This window comes from Necator americanus, chromosome I (genome assembly GCF_031761385.1).
Source record: "Necator americanus strain Aroian chromosome I, whole genome shotgun sequence".
NCBI lineage: Eukaryota > Metazoa > Nematoda > Chromadorea > Rhabditida > Ancylostomatidae > Necator > Necator americanus.
This window is the reverse complement of record NC_087371.1, coordinates 35,186,099-35,205,360: the sequence shown is the minus strand read 5'-3', so window position 1 is coordinate 35,205,360 and position 19,262 is coordinate 35,186,099. Positions and strand designations below refer to the sequence as shown.

The 19,262-nt window shown below is 36.6% G+C and overlaps 2 protein-coding genes across 4 annotated transcripts; one reads left to right on the top strand and one right to left on the bottom strand.

Annotated features, from left to right (window-relative positions):
* Positions 1-4,758: 4,758 nt before the first annotated feature.
* On the top strand, positions 4,759-17,598 carry RB195_007855 (uncharacterized protein; the record flags this gene model as incomplete). 3 transcript variants are annotated; one of them, XM_064181708.1, is made up of 16 exons in its annotated part: positions 4,759-4,830; positions 5,440-5,629; positions 6,616-6,755; positions 6,851-6,919; positions 10,357-10,472; positions 10,547-10,647; positions 11,749-11,910; positions 11,983-12,178; positions 12,858-13,047; positions 13,137-13,233; positions 13,728-13,839; positions 13,905-14,031; positions 15,698-15,792; positions 16,139-16,233; positions 17,145-17,290; positions 17,383-17,598. In XM_064181708.1, the coding sequence occupies 16 exons, from the start codon at positions 4,759-4,761 to the stop codon at positions 17,596-17,598; spliced, it is 2,124 nt and encodes a 707-aa protein (XP_064038477.1). The 3 variants fall into 3 exon arrangements, with proteins under 3 accessions (XP_064038477.1, XP_064038480.1, XP_064038478.1); XM_064181710.1 differs by lacking the exons at positions 17,145-17,290; positions 17,383-17,598 and having other exon boundaries at positions 16,139-16,244; XM_064181709.1 differs by lacking the exons at positions 4,759-4,830; positions 5,440-5,629; positions 6,616-6,755; ... (9 more) ...; positions 15,698-15,792; positions 16,139-16,233 and having other exon boundaries at positions 17,162-17,290.
* RB195_007856 (uncharacterized protein) lies at positions 16,321-17,035 on the bottom strand (the record flags this gene model as incomplete). Its single annotated transcript, XM_064181711.1, has 2 exons — positions 16,321-16,845; positions 17,027-17,035. 2 exons carry the CDS (start codon positions 17,033-17,035, stop codon positions 16,321-16,323), a joined length of 534 nt encoding a protein of 177 aa, XP_064038479.1.
* Positions 17,599-19,262: the final 1,664 nt, after the last annotated feature.

The window sequence follows — 19,262 nt, the reverse complement described above, 5'->3', positions numbered from 1 at the left end:
GTTAGGAAGAAATAGACGGAATCACCCTTCTCTCCATAATCTACTATCCCTTATAAGAATACTCCACCTGAAATTTGCACCACCTCAGATTCGTGGGGTGATGCCTTTAAGGGGGACGCAACATTTTTCCACAAGCCACAGCTAGCAACAGGGAAAAAACCAGGATGATGAACCGTGTTTGCAGCGCATGCACGCTAGCATTGGAAGTGGACATTGAATTTCTACAACGCAATTGAAAAAGATGAAGTACAACAACGGGCTGACCGACACAGAACGACGGCACCCATTGAAACCTCGCGTGTATAACACTGGGAAACAGCTGTTCTCAGGAACATGCAACAGCAGTTGAGTTGGTGGAATCGTCAACAATGAACGCTTATTCTTTCGAACAACTGACTACGAATCGGACATCTGCGAATGACAAGATATGGCTGATGGTCAGCTTTGACTGCCTTCGTCGCGTACGCTCCAATATCAAGGTATGAAGAAGAGGAAGTCGGAGCTTCTTCTTTAAAACTGGAGAAGTTCCACAGAAAAGACTATTTTCTGCACGGTCATTGTTGAGGGTTTCGACACTTAAATCTACCCTGAACGAACTTCTGAACGACTTAACGTTGAGAACCACAGTCTACAGTGGAATGAGCAGGAAAAAAACATTTTGATAGTATAATCGCGTTACAAACCATATTCTCTAGTCTAAGAAAATCACAATTTCAAAGCCATTACTCCTTCCGCTGAACGTGGGAGCATCCTGAGGAGGCCACCATCATAACTAGGCTACGTTATCGTCTGTAAAAGGTTGTGCTCGACGAATGGTTGTACCAAAGTTCTATTCTCTCTACGAGGTGGGATCATTGCTTTATTCCGGGTATAATTTTCCTTTTAATGTCGAACTTCGCTAATCATAGAACGGAAGGAGAGAAGACCACAAAGTTCGCAAAGCACAGTGCCAAAACAATCATTAACTGGGATCTCCTCGCTTCGTTATTGGGCTTTTGAAAAAAATACCACAATGAACATCATTGACATTGAATATGATCGTTCCCCATGGAACATTTTCTGGATTGACTCAGAATGCTGAGAGTTTTAAGATTACGGAGAGGCGACTGTGTCTGGCTTTCTTTTTTCTTTCATTTTTTTGAGAAAGAAACTGTCTAAAAGTTTAATACGCAGGTAATTATGGACTTGTGACATAAGTTGCTGGAGTTTTTTTTTTTAATTAGAAATTTTTATTGAATACTAGAATATGTGTGGAGCAGTTAGTAAGAGATTTAATCTCGACTGCACGGTCGACGGCTCGAAACCACTCTGGTGCCAACCAAGCCTTTTGTCCATCTGAAGTCAATGAATTGGCTACAGACTTACCTGGGAAGGATAAAAACACTGATTTGGTTATCGGCTGGCCCTCCTAGGTCTCTGCAAGGGTGCGTAGGCGTTCATAAGCATCAACGCCAAAGACTTTACCTTTTATCCTATTTATATTAAATTTTATGGCAACTACAGAAAAAAAAACAATTAGTTCCGTGTTATTATTGTCAATTATTGGGTATTATTGTTACTAGTTATATATGTATTGTTGTTCTTTTATTGTTATTCTATTGTTATTGTTGTTTTTTTACTACTTTGTTAACCTTTTCAAATCAAAATTCCCACTTTAGTGCTAGGAAAACATTTCTGAGCGGTAAATTCGCTTATGACGCCTGCGACGCCCTCTCCGTCGCGGCGCAAATGTCTCGGGGTGCTTCGCCGGGATTCTGACCTCGATGAAAACCCGTAGAAGAGTGGATATCGAAAGTTTTGCAGTTTTGATCTTTGCCTGAGACAAATACCACTCTAGGTTAGATTGTTTTATTCAGAATAGATTATTCGATTAATTTTAATTAAATTAAAGAAAACAATAACAACAAGAATGCTGAGCCTAAAAAGGTTACGCATAGCGTCAAGGATAACAACAAAATTCCAAAATCAAAATCAAAATCCCGCACAAAACCGAGAATAAGAACTGTACGAAGCTATGTTACATCGTAAAAGTTACAGCTTTCTTGCCTTGGATTGAGTAATGACGGATCAATTTCCTCTCCAGTGTCGGTCTTTATGCTGATTTTTTTGTATGTTACATTCAGTTACACAAGGATCGGGATGTAAAAATAAATGATAAGAAATAATGAGTCACAATTTATTTGCTTTTGCTGACTAAGAAGTAGTTTGTTTGAAGCTGCCTCGATGTGCCTGGCTATGGTCGGGTCAAAACGACCTGAAGAGCGGTGTAGCTCCGTAAGCGGCTGCGCTCGACGCTTTGCGGTCGGGATCGGATCGAAGTGGGACCATCGCTACCGTCATTCGGACTGCAGCGATGGGTGAAGCTAGCTGCAACAGTTTCAGGTTTGAAGGCAGCGCATCACAAGCTGACATAATCGGGAAGCCCTTCGGAAAATATGGTGATCGGATTGTAGATTACGATTATGAGCGTGGCCTCGCCCAATTCCTCCTAGTCATCCTCAAAAACGGCGTTTGTTCCTACAAAGAACGAAAGAACGCACACCTTGTACACGCTTCGCTCCCCTCAGCAGCATAATCATTGGTTGTACTTGAATGCACTCCTGAGGAGATCCCATCGATCTTCGGCCACTCGCTCATAGTCGCAGCATGTGCACAAGGGTGACGCGTTCTCACGCGCCACGTAGGAACAAAAGGCGTTCCCACGCCGTTTTTAAAGGCATCACCTCACGAATCTGAGGTGGTACGGATTTCAGGTGGAGTATTCGTATACTCGATAGTAGATTATGGAGAGGGGTGTGCTTCCATCCATTTCTTCCTAATTGTCGTAAAAAACGGCCCGGAAGATGCGGCGCGTGCACAAGGCTGGCGCGCTCCAATCGAACTCGTTGTGGGAAATAGTGCGCCGGAACGCTCGAAGCCGTATCTTTCGGGCTGTTTTCTACGACAATTAGGGAGAAATGAACGGAATCACCCTTCTCTCAATAATCTACGATCCTGTATACAAATACTCGACCGGAAACCCGTACCACCCCAGATTCGTGGGGTGATGGCTTTAAAAACGGCGTGGGAACGCTTTTTGTTCCTACGTGGCGCGTGAGAACGCGTCACTCTTGCTCAAACGCCGCGCCCATGAGCGAGAGGTTGAAGATCGATGAGATCTCCTCAGCAACGTGTTCAAGTATAATCAATGATTATGCTGCTGAGGGAGCGAAGCGTGTGCAAAGTGCGCGTTCTTTCGTTTTTTATAGGAACAAACGCCATTTTTCAGGATGACTCGGAGGAATTGAGCGAGGCCACACCTATAATCGTAATACACACCCAGATCTCTATACTTTCCCACAGAAGTCCAACGTTGTCAGTTTCAATTTTGTGATATTTTGCCTTTAATTCCAAACATATGTCCATCTCATTTTTTTCCCACCCCTTACGATTATTCATTCCCTCTGCATCGAATTGCTGCCATCTTTTTGTAGGGTTGAAAGATTTTTTTCTCGACTTTGCTGTCCAAATACTTTGAGATTATCAAAATGTCGAAAAGTAGACTTTGCCCTTTCGTCGGAACAGAAAAAATATACATCCTTTATCGAATGTTTTTCGAGTCATTTGATGAAATTTTACGACAACAAAGCTATCAAACATCCAGAAACTTTGCCCTGAAGATAATGGATGGATGGAACTGTTTCACTTACATTACATTTACCAACTACTACAACTTAAGGAAAGAGAAAAACTTCTTGAATATCCCCTTTGAATGGACAGTTCAATTTTAAAGCTAATTTTGTAACGAAGTTATTAGCAAATTAATTAAATTAACAAATAACAAAGGAAATTTTATGGCCGTAAGTTTGTTAGCTGATACAAATGCGAAAAAATTTCGTAATGCAAAATAATGAACGAAAAAAAAGAGAGGATAAAGCAGAAAGGGCAAAAATAAGGATTGAGGTGGTCTGCTGCTGATGTGTGCTTTCAGTGCTTGAAATTGATACTTATTTGTTTATTTATTTGAAAACACCCTATAGACGTGCTATAAAACGAAAAAAAAAAAACAAAATGGAAAGGAGGTGACTAGAATTTCGGCAAAATTTTACAAAACAAAGCTGGTCCTTGACGGAATAACCTGTGGTGGATTGATAGGTCATTGTCCTGCTACAAAAATTTAGAAATCCTCGCATGACGTCGAAGAAGCATCCAATGTTATTTGCATTATTGTATTATTTGTCAAAAGTCACTGGTGTATCAATCCACTTGGGATGCGCCAACGCGTTTTACTGGAATTCGTAATCGTTGAGGTTTTTGGAACGCGTGTTGGCCTATACAATGACTTGCGGGGCCAGCCGATGATCAAGTCAGTGTTTTTCTCCTCCCAGACAAGTCTGGTACCAGTGTATCGACCCCGGAGGGATGAAAGGCTTAATTTGCACTAGGACGGATCCGAACCCTCGACCGTGTGGCTACAACGGACCTCTAACCGACTGCGCCACACCCGCCATTACATTATTTATAATATATTATTTATATTTTTCTTGAGGAGCAAAATGTATGTAACATTTAATTTGAGAATTTGATGATGAATTTTGTGGATTTAGGTGTTACGTGATATTGCGGAATCAATCTTGTTTTTACATAGTTCATTGCTCTATAATCGGTGTTCATAGTTATGTGAACGATAAGAAAACGTTGCAAGAAGTTATAACTCATTCACCGACCGTTTATGAATCAAAATCAAAGTGATTTTATCAAAATTCACTCCTGAAACTGATGACCCTCGTATTGGTCGCTGCCGTACTGTTACTCTGTCTACAAAATGGAATTGCTAATTCTTTTTCAAGGGTAGGAGTTGGAAAAAAATTCTCAGAGCACTAAATATTTATATGTACAGTGATGTATAGTTAGAAATGAATTTAAAAATAATTAGATTATTAATTAGTTAGAAATAATTTCTAGTAAATATTTTACATTCGTTGGAAAAATTCTGCACAAGCATTCCTCCAAATAAGTCTGAAAAGAATCTGAAAAGATTTCTTCTCTTGAAATTAATGTCACTGTTTTATCGCTTTTATTACTGCTGTAGCCTGTCATTGATCTGACGTAATGTTTCCAGGACATTTCAATATTATTTTTCATTTTGTTATTTTCAAAAATAACAAATCTTTTTTCACTTATTTTCGAGAAATTTCTTCAAATCAAACTTTTAGAACATCCACAACGTGAATGCCATTTTTAGGTACCTCAAAATTTGAACTGAGTTGAGTTGAATTAAATTGCGTTTTGAGAATATGAATATAAAAATATTAGAGTGAAAAATAAGTAAATATAAATAAATAAAAAATAATAGATATAAGTAGAATTACAAGTGTAGTTTTAGCAAGATTATTGTCCTCTAAGAAGATTGAAATTTTTTATTTATGGTGGATTTTTACCTTTTCCCGTGCTGTTCAGTTTCTTCTACCACTCGATGACTCGGTCAACGTGCTCTCCGCAACTGCTTCAAATCAATGCCTATCTGATGTCTCACTTTTTACCGGAAGTTTACAAACTTATGTGACAACACTTAGACAATGTCAACAAAACGGACAGTGTACCGAGCAGCAACAAAGAATTCTTCAGGAAAATTTATATGCTGCGAAACGTAGGTCACGTTTGTTTCAAATTTTTCTTTTGTAAAATGTGATGATAAAGGAAATATTTTTCTTCCTTAAGGCTACTGTTTGTAGGAGTTTTTAAAAACACCTGAAGTAGTTGTTTTCGAAGTTAAAATTTTATAGTGATAAATATTCAGGAGTTCTCTAGTAGGTGAGGTAAAATCTAATACCCGAGAAAATCGTTTACATATCGATGGATCGGATCGGTGTTGTTCCTGAAAGTGAGAGCAGGCTCATTCGCCAAAAGTTGATTCTTTTCTAGCGTAGGCGTTGTCATTCACAAGAAGTTTATAGTCGGGTCAAAACGACATGAAGCACGGTGCAGTTGCGTAAGCGGCTGCGCTCGATGCAGCGCGTTGGAGCGTAGCGGTTAGGATGCACATTACAAAACTGCACCGTGCTTCATGTCGTTTTGAGCCTACTATAAGTCGTGGCTCCTGGGAAAACCCTAAAGATGCAAATAAAAACACTTTTCTCAATTCAAATCTAGAAAAATAATTTAAACAGGTGATATTTTCTTTTCACTGACCCAGCATTTTCATAAATTTCCTGATTTCGACGATTTCCTTAAACCATAACCGCCAGAACTCTCGCCTTCTATCGTGTTGCGATCGATCATCAGCCCACATCGCTTGTACACTTCCTTGAGAACGTTTAGCATCTCATGGGACCCATTTCGGCGTTCTTTTTGTCCACCTATCGACTTCTTATCACTTTGGACGTACTTTTACACTGACTTCTTGCCAATTACATCAGTAAGCGCTAAAGACACAGAAAGTGCTTTTCTATACTTTGTGGCTATTTAATTTCACTTGTAGGTTAACTTTTGTAAAAAAAAATGATAGTTGTGAGTTAGGCCTAAATGTCGTTTAAATATCGTATCAAGATCGTTTATCCCAAATATCGATTTTTTTTGCAAATTAAAGACAAGTCACTTACTGAACCACACAAACTCAAGTATATATTTTTTAAGAGTTTGATGCTTTCGGAAAAATTCCGCCAGGAGTTCTGGAAGTAACACTCATCAATCCCGGTTCCTACAGGGAATGTATGAAATTGGATGCTCCGTATAAGGTGCATTATTGTTATGCACGAGGGGTGTGGAACAACCAGGTGATTGAAAATAGTTATTTATATTCATTGTTCGAATTTATTTTATTTATTGTTATTATTTTATTTATTTGTTCATTTTCGCATTCTCGTTTCAGGCCGGTAATCCAGTAGCAGAGCTAGGTGTGCGGGTAGGCGTTTGCATGCCAAGAAGTTGCAGCGAAAAGGTTTGCCTTGCATTTTCCATTATTTCAAAAAATCCATCGAGTGTTCATAGTGAAAATCCAGGCTAGAGACGTCAAAGTCGCCTGTTTTTAATCCCATAGCTTAGAGCTTCTCCTCCTGAAACAATCAGAAAGTAAGGTGGCTTATCTAAGTGTAAGGATGAGTTCTCTCTCCGGAAGGATCGAGGATTGGGTCCGTCTCTGTCGTGTTTCTCGTTTTGCTTACGGCCTCAAAATTGTATTTTTAAGGAAAGGCCAGAAACAGCGGCTCTCGAACAGTTTAGCAGTCAACGCCTTTTTATAATTTTTTAATTAATAATTAATAAAATTAACGAAAATTAGTAAATAATAATAATTACTATTAATAATTTTAATAATTTATTTTTTTTGAAAATTTTAATAATTTATTTTTTAATTATTATAATTATTTAGTGTTTATAATTTTTATAATTTTTATTTTAATAATTTTTCTTGTCAAACATTCCCTCGAATTCACCTTCTTCGGAACGTAGAAGGTTGAAATCGAAAGTGATTTATCCGGAAAGATTTTCCATCCGCAGAACAATGAAAAATCCTAAGCCCACTTTTGTATCTCACAGCTATAAGTACAAATGAAAGTGTTAATCATATAGGATTTACTATCAGCGAAGACTTCCAAGCCGTTGCTGGATGGTAAGCGGTTTAATGCAATGAAATAACACTCCTTATAAGGTTTCTGTAGATCAATTAAAGTTCCAAAGAGAGCCATTCCTCCTTGACAATTGCGGTGTGGATCCAAAACGTCTCCGGAGCTTTGCGTGGCGTGCATCACTAGCTAATATCGTCATCTTAAAGGCATCACCTCACGAATCTGAGGGGGGACGGATTTCAGGTGAAGTAGTCGGATGCGGGATCGTAGATTATGAAGAGGGGTGTGATTCCGTCCATTTTTTCCTAATTGCCGTAAAAAACGACACGGAAGATACGACTTCGAGCGTTCCGGCGCGTTATTTTCTACAACGAGTTCGATTGGAGCACGCCAGCCGTGTGCACACGCCGTATCTTCCGGGCCGTTTTTTTTTGATTATCACAAATTATTAAATTATTACTATAAATTAGATTGTTATTATAGATTAAATGATCCAATCTGGCTTGGTACAGATATGATCGCATAGGGAATTCAGTTCAAGTGTCTTTCTGAGATTGCTTGGAAAGGACTGGGATATTACTAGAAAGCGCCGAGTAGCAGCGCTAACTCATCAGAAATAAAAAACATGGTAGGTAAACAATACAGAAATTTGTTTAGTCATCTTCTTCGTTATCCAGACGGACTTCGAGAAGTCCATCGGATCATGAACCTCTGCTTAAAAATGCTCTGAAGAACTCTAGGATTACAACAAATTCCGTGAGACTGGCCATTCCCACTTCACACAAATCTGAATGGCAGCGCTAGTCTCACCGGAAGGGAAAAAAATACCCAAAAATAATAGTTCCTCCAATATTTTTTGTGATAGTGTGCCTGTGAGGTTTTTTTTTTGAGATGGAACCCTTTACTTCCTAAATGTCCCCTAAGTAGTTCCTCCAATAGTTCTACTTATCTTCACCCAATCCCTTTCTTTGTTAGCCTAACGAACTGTACAGTACACTGTGTGGTCATTAAACGATCACGTATGAGTCTTGAGAGGAATTCTACGAGGATTGTTGCAAAGGGTCTGATGAAAGCGAAGTGTAACCGAAACGATCCTCATCAATAAATATTTTAAATACCTCGTTTACAGCTTTGATCGAATGTTTTTACATTTCTTTTCGATGTGCACCTATGAAATTTTTCCACGGTTTTCAAAATATCTTTCACGATACCTGGAACACTTTATTGTGGGTATTTCTCATGTGAAAAAAAATCGTCGGAATCATTTGAAAGCAGGATTGCAACATGGGAATTTATAGAATTTCTTTGCAATTTGCTTTATTTAAGAGCACTGACATGTATATCCATTTTCAGCAGCAGTTTTTAGTAATAAAATGCTCTGTGAATGTATGAATTTCTTCCCGGTGCCGCGAAAGCGGAGAGCGAGATTACGGCTATTGTTGCAACGAAAAGCAGTGTAGCGTAAAGAGTCATTCTGAAAAATTTGTTTATTTTTTTTCTTGGTACAGATATAATTTTCAAGTAATATTTGAACGAAGAAGTGACAATATTAATGGTATCACTCCACGAATTTGAGGTGGTACGGATTTCCGGATGGAGTACTCGTATACGGATATATCGTATAGATTATGGAGAGGTGGGTGATTCCGTCCATTTCTTCCTAATTCCCGTAAAAAAACGGGCGGGAAGATGCGGCGCGTGCACACGGCTGGCGCGCTCCAGTCGAACTCGTTGTAGAAAATAGCGCGCCGGGACGCTCGAAGCCGTATCTTCCGGGCCGTTTTTTTACGACAATTAGGAAGAAATGGACGGAATCACCCTCTTCTTCATAATCTACGATCCCGTATCCGAATACTTCACCTGAAATCCGTACCACCTCAGATTCATGGAGTGATGCCTTCAAGGAGAAACGATGCGAAGCGAATATTAAAGGTGACTATAAATGAGAAAGAGTGTGTCGCTAACGTCTGGAATCTGATGTGAAGTGGAGAGTATTTATGTGGTAGTTCTCTATTGATATCCATGAACATGTTATGGCTTCAATAGAAAGAAACAGCTATTTTTAGCATATATACAACAAATGGATTTTTAAGTTGCGACTGAAAGAATGCGGACAAAATTTGCATATGTTAGATGGTTTAGAACGAATGTGTATTCTACAGAACCAAAAAAAAATGCTATAGAATAGACATTCGTTCTAAACTGTCTTTTAATAAGAACACAATACTACGAAACAACGCATTTATCACGAAAAAACAATAAAAAAAGTGTGGAAAAAGTGGGTATAATTTCCTCTCCACATTTTTTTTCTTTTTAGAAATCAGATTTTTTTCTTCTTTCCTTACTTTCATAGCTACACCACATTTTTGGCATATCCTAATGCGATTAGCAATAATCGGCAATACATACAAATAATTGAATTACTAATCATTTAGAAAATAAAATGATTGATAAATAAATAAGTAATAGAACAACTAAAAAATCGGAAAAAAAATATAAATAAATAAAAATAATGTATAAAAATAATAAATAAATAAATATAACAAATAAATAAATAAATATAAATCTAGATTTAGATTAATTAAATTTATTAACTTGATTAAAATTTAAATTGAATAACTTAATTTAGATAAATAAGAAATAAACAAATATGATAAATATATAAACATATATATAAACTAAAATAAATAATAAATATAAATAAAATATAAATGTAAAAAATAAAAATAAATAAAATTTTTGAAAAATAGAAAATTTTCACAACCAAAGACAGCACAGTCCAAATAATATTTATTATCATTTTATCATCCAGGACATCCCAAAATTACTGGGCACCGTTGAAGCCGGTGGCGTTATAACGGTAAACTTTGTTGATTCCTCATGTGTTCCAACAAACGTTACGCCAACGACAGGATTCTGGATCTTCATGTGAGCTTAAATTCTCTATCACCTCGCTACTATAGGTGGCTTTACTTGATTTTCTCCATCCAGAAAAATTTCAGGAGTTTGATGGGATTTTTTGTTATATGGGCAATTGCTTCCACAGTTGTTGATTATATTTTGGATGTATACTATGTGGAGAAAAAAGAGATAAAAAATAAAGGTATGATCACCTATTCACCATTATTTACTTATTGTTTACTTTGGAGTTGTTTAAAATCCCTCTTAATATGTTCTATGAATCGCGGAAGTTTCACTGTGGTTCGGCTTACCTTTGACGTTTTGCAGAGATTCATGAGTTAGAGTCTAGGGGTTGATGTAAGAAAAAAAAATGGGCGAGGCTACTACCTACGATGAGGTCACTTTGAAATAAACGGAGGGAGGATGTTGCGTTCAGACCTTGGAGTTCCGTAGATCAAATACAGATCCAGTTCGCCAGAGTAAGCTCTGTTGAAGTGTTCACTCTTAAAGACATCACCCCACGAATCTGAGGTGGTGCAGATTTCAGGTGGAGTATTCGTATACGTGATCGTAGATTATAGAGAGAGGGGTGATTCCGTCCATTTCTTCCTAATTGCCGTTAAAAAAAACGGCCCGGAAGATGCGGAGCCGCACAAGGCTGGCTCCAGTCGAACTCCTTGTAGAAAATAGCGCCCCGGAACGCTCGAAGTTGTGTGTTCCGGGTCCTTTTTTACGGCAATTAGGAAGAAATGGACGGAATCACCCTCCTCCCGGTACTTCACGACCCCATGTAGACATAACCCACCTGAAACCCGCACCACCCCAGATTCGTGGGGTGATGCCTTTAAAAAGTGCAGAAAAATCTTGAAACTAAGTGAAAAAAAGTATTGCGTAGATCACAACAGCGATTAATGAAGTTAAAGTGTTGTTATTGAATATATTACAAATATTGTCCAACAATTTCCAGTCCCTCTTCTCTTGAAACCTCGCCACTGTGAGGTGAACCAAATGTTTTTTTTTCTTTTGCCACAAGGTCTTGTTGAAATTTTATTTCTTTCTTAGACACATCTAAAAAGAAGAGACAGAAACAAGAAAAATAAGTCTTATGCACATATTCATTTTAAAAAAAAACTTTTAAAAAAGCATTAAAAAGCATTAAATTTAAAAGGATCACAACGCAGGAAACTTAATTATGAATATCATGGAGAGATTGTCTCGATACATTGACTGAGGAGGAATACTGTACAGTTTTATCCATGCATAGGAAAATAATTAATAACAATTAATAAAATTATTTTTAAAGCAATGGATGCATTTCTGGCATTTTCACTCTACAGTAATGGTTCCTTACTGCTAAACGTCAATCCTCCTAAGGAAGGAAACATTAAATCACTTGCATCGATTCGATTCCTATCGATGACATGGGTAGCATCTGGTCATACATTATTGGAGAACTCATTTAGCGGTCAGTGAGTCGACTGTCAACCTATGAACTATGTACTGTAGTAAGACTTGATCAATCCCACTTTTATTACAGAATCTCTTCTTCCCGTTCTCACAATGTGGGACCCTCTACTGTCGACAACAATTTTAAATGCTTTTCTCTCCGTGGATACGTTCTTTTTATTATCTGGTGTGCTTGTGTCTTATTTATTTTTCAAAGCACGACCATCTTTGAGATATGTGAAGAATCCGATAAATTGGATAATGTTCTACGTTCATCGATACTTAAGGTAATTCAGCTTTATTTCCGTTATTTTTATTGTACGTTCAAAACCTGTGATTACGCAACCCGTTGGGACCTTCAGGCGTCGCCACGGAAGGGTCCCGTATCAGAATCGATATAAGAATCGAGATAGAATCGGTAGTCAAAACAAAAAAAAAGAATTTCGGTGCAGTTGTGCAAACGGCTGCGTTCGAAGCGATGCGGTAGAGTGGAGCGGTTAGGATCGAAGGGGACCCTTGCTAACCCCAGTCATCGCTATCGAAATGGGGCCTTTTCTCCCCTTTACAGTAAGATTGCATTCTCCGAAGGTCCCTCCTGGTCCCTAACCCCCTTCGCTGCATCGAGCGCAACGAGGGGAATGGGCTAGAGGCTCCTCCTTTTTAGGATACACGGCGATTTTGCTCAGGATCGGAGGCACAAATCGCTTTCTTGAAATCGAATCGGGTTATACCTTTAGCAGACCTTATGCTTAGGTCCCGCGACGAAGTCCAAGTAATTCAAGACTCTGGAAGTCTCTGGAAGTTTTCATGACATGTAAATTAAAATTGATAATAATTTCATTATTATTTTATTTTATTATCAATTTTAATTTTAATTTTTTTTACATGCAACTATGTCGTACTTCATGTTGTTTGTACCTCAGTCATGGTACTAAATATAATAATTCAACGTATCCCCTGTTCCAGACTCACACCATCAATGATGTTTTTTATTGGATTCTATACTGTCGTGCTTCCATTTGTTAATGGACCGTATACAGCTGCGTTAACAGAATATGTTGGTTCGATTGAAACTAGAGTGGAAGCATGTGAGAAGAATTGGTGGCGTAATATGCTCTATATTAATAATTTCTACGTCCGAGGAGGAACAACAAAAGTATCGTATTTGAGTCATTTTTAGAACTTACTACGCATTTGTTCACTCTATGAAATGAAATAAAATTAACGAAAAAAATTGTCTTACAGGCATGTTATAATATTCTTTGGTATCTGGCGCTTGATACACAATTTTATTTTATCGCTCCAATTTTTCTTATCGCGTTCTACTTTTATCCCTTAATTGGTGCGTTCTATTCAGCTTACATTATATTATTATATTTATTTTTTTATTATATTATTATTATATATTCATATATATTACATTATTTTATATTATATCATAGTATTGTTATATATTCATTTATACATATATTATATCTATTCCTTATTAGATCATATTATTTTATTTTTATTTTATTGTATTTTTATATTATTAAATTCTTATTATTTTACACATTAGCTTACTATATTATATTTTTTATTATATTGTTATATTTATTCTACCTGCTATAATACTATCTGTTATATTTGTTTGTTTATTTCATTTATTATATTTTATATTTATTCTACCTGTTATTATATTATGCCGTTATATTTATTTATTTATTTATTTTATATATTGTATTTTATATTTATTTTTTATATTTTCTGTTTTATTTTATTTTTATATATTACTTATTTTTTTATTTATTTATTTACTACTATATTCTTTTCTATGGACAAGAAATTATTATTTAGGCGGTGCTCTGATCCTATTATGCAGCGGCGTGAGTATATGGTATGTTTATGCGGTTACGAGCCGTTACGACCTTCCGGCAACGATTATAGGAGTGTTCACACTTTTTACTGGGTAAGAGATGAATTTTTTTGCAAAAGATTCGAAAAAAACAGCAGAGTATTTATCGATTGATCCAGTAAAATCGATGAATTCTTCTCTGAGTACTACGAGATACCGTGGGCACGATGGAATCCATATTTGATTGGAATCATTGTTGGTTATCTGCTTGCGAAACTGAACGAGCGGAGGCCGAAGCTTAATTGGGTAAATTTCTCACTATGTAGTCTTTTTTGCAATATTTTCTATTGCTATTTTTTATTATGAAGGATTTTTCGATAAATTTAAGGAAATCGAGGAACGTTTTTCGGATAATGTAACGTACAGTCAGGTTAAAACGACTTGAAGTGTGGTGCAATTGCGTTCGTGGTAGGACCTTTGCAGAATGCAACCCCATTGATGTAGTATCGAGTTACTCAATAATTGCAGAGGGGAGAAAAGGTCCCATCCTGATCGCAACCGCTAGTCCAATCGCACTAACTCGACGCCGTATGACCTTACTCGACCAATTTTGCCGCTTTCTTGCGCCTGCGTACGTTGGGACCCGCCTCACTTTATCTATAATTTATTTTTTATCGAATGCAGCTGCTTACGCAATTGCACCGCGCTTCAATTCGTTACGATTGCACTACGCGTACGGTAGAATCGTAATATAGCAACGAATTGCTCAATAATGAAGTGTTACGTGTCTGTTCATTCCTTCATGCAACACGTGAAAAACGAATTTGTCAAAATTTTCGCATAAGAGGATTATAAAAGCACATTACTCACCTGCTACGTCGGCAAACACTTTTTTTGGTTTTTTTTTAGTGATTAATAATAATCGATTACTTGATCGATGCTCGATAAATCACTAAATAAATGATAAAATAAATAATAAATACTTGATCGATAAATTGGTCAATGCTGCAAAAACTCGACTTTGTATGGATCTCTGATGATGATTTGATGATCAATGATTTGTTTCTTTTTTTGTGTAAGTGAGGCAGAGAGCCAAGACTTTTAAGAACCTTTATTGCGGATAACGTTTCGATATAATCGCCCTCTACAAAGCATGGAAAGTCGAGGAATAAAAGTAATGGAAAGAAGTAAGTCTCCTCCCGTAAACCTCATCACAACACAGGCTACTATGTGACGAACGAGTTGACCAAGGACCATGACAGAGAATTACAAACCCATTCCCATTACCTTATAGCGGGTGTGGCTCGGTCGGTTAGAGGTCAGATTACTGATATAGTCAGACGGTCAATGGCTCCGAACCGCCCTAGTGCAACGAGACCTTTCATCCCTCCTTGGTCAATAAATTGGTACCAGACCTGTCTGAGAGGATAAAAACAGTGAATGGATCACTGAATGATCCTCGCAAGTCACTGTATACGCCAACAAACGTCCAAAAACCTCAACGATTACGAATTGACATTGCCATTTTTTAATTAATTTATTTATTCATAGCATTTTTTTGTTTTTTATGCTTTTAATTCACTTAATTTTTTTAAAAGAATTTTTCTCATTACCTTAATCTTTACGTAATTGTATGATCGTGACGTTAGTAGTTCCCCGTGCACTAGAATTGTTCCACTATTGGGAAGGGTTCTTAGGAAGATACCCGTATCTGAACCCAAAGCTGAAAATCCTTAAAAACATTTTTGGTACAAGGTCAGCTTGGACAGTGCACACTTTTCTGAGATTTTTCTTTCTCTGAAGAAGAGACTAAGAGATAAAACATCTTCAACAATTTCGGTTCTCTGCTCCACCTGATGCTAAACGACACTTGTCCGGGATTTAAAGTAATTTTTAAAAGCAAAAACTTCCAGATAATCCAAAAAATTACATAACAAGCAAAAATTTATGTTGGCTAGCTAGCTTTTTTCAGCTGGTGGTTATATCAAGTTGGCTTGCGGCCACTGCTGTCGCTCTACTATCTCTGTATGGTCCTCACGATTACATGAAAGGAGACAACAACTGGAAGTAAGCTCTTATATTCAAAATCCAGAAAACGATTGATTTCTGGTGAGGTGTACAGAAATAGCAGGAATATCAAAAATATATTCTCGCATATTCTGTTTGCAATCTTTTCATCGGAACTTCTTATTGAAATGCTTAAGAAGAAGATTTCGTAGAATTGAGTTTTTTTTCTAAAATGAGAAATTTTCATTAGATTTAGGTCCCATTTTTCCATCTAGATTTTGCATTTTTCCATTAGAATTTTTCCATTGCATTTTTCTGATTCCATTTTTTCCTCGAAGCCAATTCATACGGTTAGCAAATAATTCGAATATAATTACATCCGAATCGAATCAGTTTTCTCGTTCAGTAAGATGGTCCGAGGAACCTATAACAATTTCTCAAGGATTGGATGGTCCTTAGCGGTTTCATGGGTAATTGTGGCAAATCACCTTGGATGGGGAGGTAATTTTTAATATATTGGTTTATATATGAAACGACAGGTTGATAGACCGTAAAATCTCGTCTATGCATTCACCGAAATTCTTGTTATTAACATTTAAAATCTACGAAGTCAGAATAAAAAAATAGTACAAATAAAGCATTGTTCAGGAGAGCAGCAAAAGGAAAGTTCGCTCCATTTCTCCTTACCAATAATAATAATAATAATAATAATAATAATAATAATAATAATAATAATAATAATAATAATAATAATAATAATAATAATAATAATAATAATAATAATAATAATAATAATAATAATAATAATAATAATAATAATAATAATAATAGTAATAGTAATAATAATAATAATAATAATAATAATAATAATAATAATAATAATAATAATAATAATAATAATAATAATAATAATAATAATAATAATAATAATAATAATAATAATAATAATAATAATAATAATAATAAAAATAATAATAATAATAATAATAATAATAATAATAATAATAATAATAATAATAATAATAATAATAATAATAATAATAATAATAATAATAATAATAATAATAATAATAATAACAATAATAATAATAATAATAGTAATAATAATAAATTCTAAAATATCGTGAGCATGAAATAATTAATTTTGACACAGCGGTTGATGAAAAGCTCGATAAAAAAGACCATGTTCGGTAATGCTGTTTTAATTCGAAAAAAAATATATTTATGTATTTTTTTCCACCCTCTTTTTTCTCTTCCTCTATTGTGTACGTTCCTCTAGTATTCTTTGACTCACGTTCCACATCCAGAATCAGAGAATAAGAACTTATTTCTTTAGTTTTCTTTGCATTTTTTCTTTTTTTAAATTTTTTTTCGCAGGTCTATTTCCAAAGTGTCCCTGCAATATTTTTCAGGTCCCATTGCCACATTTATGGAACATCCAGCATGGCAACCGCTTGGTCGACTATCCTATTGTGCGTACATTGTCCATAGTTTCGTTATTCATTACGTTTTTAATCTCGATGATCGACCACCACATTATGTTTCAATTTGGCAAACGGTGAGTTAAGAAGTGGATTTTCGAATAGATTTCTGGATTTTTTCCTAACAAAAACATTTTCTTGGACTTCAATAACTGTTTTCTCTTTACAGTACGTTACGCGTGTGGTTCCGGTCGTTGTGCTTTCCTATATCTTCGCATTCGTCTGGAGCTGTCTTTTCGAAGTTCCTTTCATAAAGTTGGAAAAATTGCTACTGGGAGGTTTTGGACCACAGAGGAAACCCCGAACAATCAAACCAGAAACGATTCAGGATGAGAACTATGAAAAAAATGGAAAATATGATTTAACACATACAGATAGATTGTAAAATGACAAGAGATTCTCATTCATTCTCATGTTTTCAGTTTTCCCCCTTCACTTTCGAATCATTTCGAATATTAAGATCATTACTGTGTTTCAATTCATAGTTTTGACGTTATTAAGTTTTACAATTGTCGTGCCAGGACCGATCATTTATCGATGAGTTTCTATTGCTCACTATAAATATTCTAATAATTCTCGGGCAGAATTGTGTATAAGCCATGAAAGGGGCTTTCCTCAGAAAGGGAAACGGTCCAGAATTTTCGATGAGAATAATTTTCGTCTCTCAATTCTTACTGGATCAGATTTTCCGGAAAGAAAGCTCATAGAAATATTGTTTTAAGAAATGGGACCTTATTGGTTTTTGGCTGGCTGTATTTCTTGGATTTCTTGTCTGAAAACAAAACAAAACAGGTCCCGCACTTGTTTTGTGAAAAATTTCTTTCATAGTACATTTATAAAACTTTATTATGCAAATAGATTCTGGAATAATGTTAACTCAATGGAACCATAACCACTTCAAGACTTTTGAGTGCCTCTATGCGTCTTATAGAAAAAAAAAACTCCGTTTAGGTTGAGCGATCAGTGAGTGACAGCATCTTTATGCATTTCATAGTGTCTTAGAAATAATTTAGTGGTGATATTTATGGAAAAATTGTTTCTTATCGTTGTATTATTATTATTTTATTATTATTAATTATTGTTTTTGAGGAAGAAAAATGAAATAATCCTCATCGTCTTCATCTCATATTCATCGAGAAAAAGGGCACTCTTCCCCGCTTTAACTCCCTTAATCATCGACTTATCCGGGTTTTTCCGTAACCTATTAGATAGAGTCGGAGAGAATGAAACACGCAAACACAGCGAGGCTTAAAGACAGCATACCACGAACCTGGAGTGGTACGCATTTCAGGTGGAGTATCCGTGTGCGGGGTCGTAGATTATGGAGACGGGGGTAGTTCCGCTCATCTCTCCCTGCATCGCTGCAAACAACCGCCTCCAGAATGCTGTTTTGTACAACGCCATCTATTGCAACGCTCCACCCCTTGCGCCGCCTCCGCCCTGCGATTCGTCGAAAATCAATTCGGACTGCCCCGATAGGCAGTAAGGGACGCTACGAGTGCAAGGGTGGCGTGCTGCAATAGAAGGCATCATACAAAACAGCATTCAGAGGCCGGGGCGCTTGCAGCGACCCAGGGAGAGATGAGCGGAACCACCCCGATCTCCATAATCCACGACCCCGTATACGAATACTCCACCTGAAATCCGTGCCACCCCAGATTCGTGGTATGCTGCCTTTAACACTAACGATACTGTCCCGTAAGTGGAAACATGCAGATGTCTTAAACCAATTCTTATGGGGTCGCTATGCAGCTTTGTGGTTCTGGAAGCTTCTAGTCGAATCCCAAAAACGCTTCCAACGCTCTACGCACCCTGATTTTGGACTCTGTCTTCGTATTCTCTATTTTTCTCTATTTTTGACGGCTACAATCTAGTAAAGAAGTTAGAAACAAAAATGCACGTAGGAATTTGTAAGCTCCCGTATCAGTAGACGTTAATGGATACACCTGACAGAACAGGAAGAAAAAAAACTATTGCTAAAACCACGAAAGGACTTTGGACATTTGTTTCTTGTCTCGAAACATCAGAGAAAAAGAGTACTATGTTATC